Genomic DNA, 4,466 nt, shown 5'->3' on the forward strand with positions numbered 1-4,466 from the left:
GGGTTGACGGGTTGCCTGTGGATCTTTGGCATCACATCAGAAGTTCCAGCAGGAACATTTTGTTTGCTGTTCTGAGTTTGCCATTAACAGCCTGTATGTGATTGAGCTTAAGAGCAATGGGCTCATGTTTATAGAGTGTCCTTGTGTAGAACTGCCTCAAAAAGGCTGGTCAGGCAAAGAGTGGCCACTTTCTGGCGCCCGGGCTCTTATTTTTCTTCCCAGCTTCTCTTGAGGTTGAGGGACATTTGGGAACTTGCTGAGGTTCCAGGGGCATGTGGGGGGGGGGCAATCATATTCCCCAGGAAAGAAAAGTCCCTGGAAGGACAGTGGTTGCTGAGGAATGAGCTGAAGAAAGGCTATCGGAAGGTGTCATGGAAACAGAGGGCCCGTCACTCCCTAGCAGGTGGACAGAGAAGAGATAGAGGGAGTGGTAAAGAGTGGGTTCTAGAACTCAAAGAGGCTTCTCTGTTAATCACTGTAGGGCAACTAATGGCAATGGGCCTAGCCTCTTCCTCACTGAAACCAGAATGCTACTGGCATGAGGTGAAATGAAGCCTTCTATGCACACAGGTTACTTAAAGAAACGTCTGCTGTGGCAATGTGTATACTCTTTCCTGGGTGGCTCTTCCGGCCTGTCCTGTAGAGTGGGACCCAGTATAGTGTGTGACATTCCCCAGGCTCTCACCTACCTTACACAGGGCACAGCAGCTGCTCACCTGTCTTGCCAGTCCCCAAAGTGCTTCTGGAAACATCACCCAGTGACTCCTCGTGTCTTTGGAGAAGGGACAGCTTCATGGAGACATTGGCCTGTCCAGAAGCGACATTACTTGTATTTCATTTTCCAAAGTCCATAATTTCGCTAGCAACTTCAGAGTTGGGGCAATAAAAGCTGAGAAAGGGAATCTGTGTCTTGTCAAACATCTTGCCCTAGCGAAGGCTCAATTTAGGTACCTACTTGAGTCGGGGGAAGGGAAAATGGGACAGCAAGGAGCCTGGGAAAGTATATATGACTATCTCAGACTGTTGTCAAACACAATTTCCTTATAATACAGTGTCTGTGTCATTGGTTTGTGACAGGGTCTCATGTGATCCAAGCTTGCCTCAAACACACTATGTAACAGAGAGTGGCTGTAAACCCCCAATATCCTGGCCTCCACCTTCCCAATGCTGGGATCATGGGTATGCATACCACACATGCCTGAAGCTGCTATGTCTTATGTTTGTTTAGCACTCTCAGTAGCATAGAGGTTTGAATTTTGAACTTTTCCAGGGCGGAAAGCAGTGTGGCCAACTCTCCGACACCCCCATCCTATGACCGAACTACAGTTTATGTCAGCTTGCAGCCTGATTGGGGTTGAGGCCAGGACAAGCCCAAGCCACTTTGAGTCAGTGGGATTGATAGCAGCTTTTCTCTTTCAGGCCACCAGTCAGCACCCAAATCATGACATGGAGACTTATTATTAGTTATAAATGCTCAGCCTTATCTTATGCTTGTTTCTTGCTAGCTCTTTGCTTTTTCAAGACAGGGTTTTTCTCTGTAGCTTTGGAGCTTGTCCTGGCCTCAAACTCATAGAGATCCGCCTGCCTCTGCCTCTTGAGTGCTGTGATTAAAGGCGTGTGCCACCACCGCCTGGCAACTAGTTCTTATAACTTAACCTGTTTCTTGTTATGTATGTTTAACCTCAGGGCTTTTCTGTATGTCTTCCTTACCTTCTGTATGTCTTCCTTTTACTACTTTTTGTGTCTGTCTGGTGGCTGCCTGGCTTCTGGTCCCGAGCATGTCCCTCAATTTCTCCCTGGTTCTCTCCATTCTCCTCTTCTCCTCCTACTTAGTCTCTCTGCCCACCAGCCCCCACCTATCCCTCCTGCATCGCTATTGGCCGTTCAGCTCTTTATTAGTTCATTCAGGAGCCTTAGGCAGGCAGGATGAAACAAATGTAACACGTCTTTACATCATTAAACAAACGCAGCAGAAACAAATGTAACACATTTTTGCCTAGTTAAAATAATAACCCACAGCAGGGATTCTAAAAGAAACCTCAATGGGGCTCTGAGAAAACACCTTTCTGGAAGGCTGTGAAAGCAAGCTGTCTCCCCTGTGAGTTAGGAGCGAAGAAGAAAAGAGCTACAACCCTTGGCATTCCTGCCTCTGTGCTGTAGGAGGGCAGAGCCACGGCCCTGGGAGCTGGGTCCTGCTCTCACTGTCCATCACTTAACCCAAGTGGGAGCGGGCTTTCTGTTACTCCTTCCTCGGTTCCTTCTGCTGAACCAGAATCTGGTGCTGGGAATAGTAGGTAACAGACTGTAGTGGATTGTATATATGTCTTCTCCCTTCCTAGGGATGGGAATGCTAATTCCTAGAACCTGGGACAGCTGCCTGACTTGGGAAGTTTGCAGAGACAACTAAAGTCACATTATTCTCTAACCTCACCCAGTTGTTGATGAGACACAAAGACATTTTGATTTTCAAGAATCATATTTGAGCTTTATTGCATAAATAGTCATCAAGAATTTCAACATTTTTATTTATTTATTTAATTGCTATTGTTGGGACTGGTGGCACATGTCTGTAGTCACAGTACTCTGCGAGCAGAGGCAGAAGAATCGCAAGTTTGAGGGACTATTGAAAGTTATAGCAAGTTCACGTTCAGCCTGAGCTACTTGGTAAAGTCCTAACTGAAAATGCTTTAGGGGTACAGTGCTTGCCTAGAATGCTCAAGTTCTGGGTTTGATATTCAGTATCTCAAAAGAATTTTTCTTTTTAACAGACGCTCATATAACCCAGAAGTTCATGGCTGTTTTTTTAAAGTATGTATTATTCAGTTCCATGACATATGTGAAGATGTTACAGTTACTGTCCTACAGCTAGAAAAAGGAACCTGAACATGAGCTCTGTTTGTTTGGACACTGAGCTGGGGGCTGTGGGTAAGTTGCTTCCCACTCTGGGCATGTCAGCTGATTCTCCTGCGGCACTACCAGTGGCTCCCAGGTGCACACAGGTACACCGACTCATCTAGGTCCTCGGTACCAGTTCATAGTCCTAGCCTCTGCTTGGGTCTATTGAATCAGATTGTCTAGCATTAACATTCATATGTATTTTTTTTCCTGGGGTTTGTTTCTTGAGACAGGGTCTTATTTTGTAAACTGTTTTCCCTTGAACTCACAAAAATCCTCCTGTCTCAGCGCCCTCCCCCAAGTGTTGGGATTACAGGCATGAGACACCATGTCCAGCTTCCATATCTTATTTTATGTGTAGCAGTGTTTTGTCTGCATATTACACTATGTGCATGCTTAGTGCTTGTGGAGATCAGAAGAGGGCCTCAGATGCCCGGAACTGGAATTATGGGAGGTAGTGGGCCACCATGGGAACCCAACGCAGATCCTCTGGTTAGCAAGTTCTTCCTCTCCAGCAGCCATATGGACTCTGAGTGATTATGAGCGTCAGCTTGGGAACGATTACATTGTTGCTACTTTCCTATCTTTGTTGTAGCTGTTGTAACAAAATAAAACATAAACTAAACAAAAAAAAACAAGATCATAATTTCCTCCTCCTCCTCTACCCTCAGATCCTCAGTGCCTGGTAGGTATTAAGCAATCAATAAATACTTGAAACATTAATCAATGGTGATTAAAGAAGTGTGTGTTATATGGATCCCAATCACCTGCAGATAGAGAAACCAAAGGAAAGAAAACGACTTTGAACATTCTCTGGATATGTGCTGGCAGTTCCCACTGCCGCCTTACACGTTACACAGTTTGCCTAAGCACAAACCCGTGCTTGTGAGGAGAGCTGAGGGGAGGGGCTGAGAGTGTCCCATGGACTAGGTTATCCAGTGGTATTTACAGGGTGGCCACGGCTTGTCCTTCAACAGAAGCCAGCTTTCTTCTCCTTGACTTTTCCAGGGCCAGGGCTGCTTATACCTGCCTTGGCGAGAGGTGTCATGGGGCCCATATGGCAACTTTCTAAATCAGCAGGGGCCACATCAGGTTTCTGGAGGCCCCAGCGGAAGTGGGGAGACATAAGCCAGCAGTGAGTGTCCCTCTTGTGATCCCACAGTCCTTTGCCCCTTCCTCCATGCACCGCTGGCCACCCCTTGAGCTCCCCAGCTCAAACACTGTCTGCTGGCCTCGGCAAGTATCGGCTCAGGATGAAGTCTGTCACAGACGTGGGCAACTTTGCCAGGGGGAGATAGAGAAGCTTGACATCCAGGCCAGGGTTGTAGCGGACTCGGGGACTCCTGGAGACAACAGCATGCTCCATGCTGTTGGTGACATCGCTGAGTTTTGGATGTGCCAGCTGCATATAGTTAGCCAGCTTTTCAGTATCTGTTTGAGACATCGGGGGTGAAAGGAAGATAGAACAAAAGCCTGTTATTCTTTAATAAAATAATCCCCCATTCTAAATTCCATCCAAGCTCCCTGTCTCGTAGAAGTCTGATCCAGCTTTTTTTTTTTTTTTTTTTTTT

At 46.6% G+C, this 4,466-nt stretch overlaps 1 protein-coding gene across 1 annotated transcript in view; it reads right to left on the bottom strand.

Moving 5' to 3' along the window:
* Positions 1 to 4,108: 4,108 nt before the first annotated feature.
* Positions 4,109 to 4,466, bottom strand: part of Sdr9c7 (short chain dehydrogenase/reductase family 9C member 7) — an 11,508-nt gene continuing 11,150 nt past the window's right edge. The window contains exon 4 of the mRNA XM_005371210.1: positions 4,109 to 4,326. Within this exon, the coding sequence (XP_005371267.1) occupies positions 4,109 to 4,326 (218 nt within the window). The remainder of the gene's footprint in view (positions 4,327 to 4,466) is intronic.

Source organism: Microtus ochrogaster, unplaced genomic scaffold, assembly GCF_000317375.1.
Source record: "Microtus ochrogaster isolate Prairie Vole_2 unplaced genomic scaffold, MicOch1.0 UNK99, whole genome shotgun sequence".
NCBI lineage: Eukaryota > Metazoa > Chordata > Mammalia > Rodentia > Cricetidae > Microtus > Microtus ochrogaster.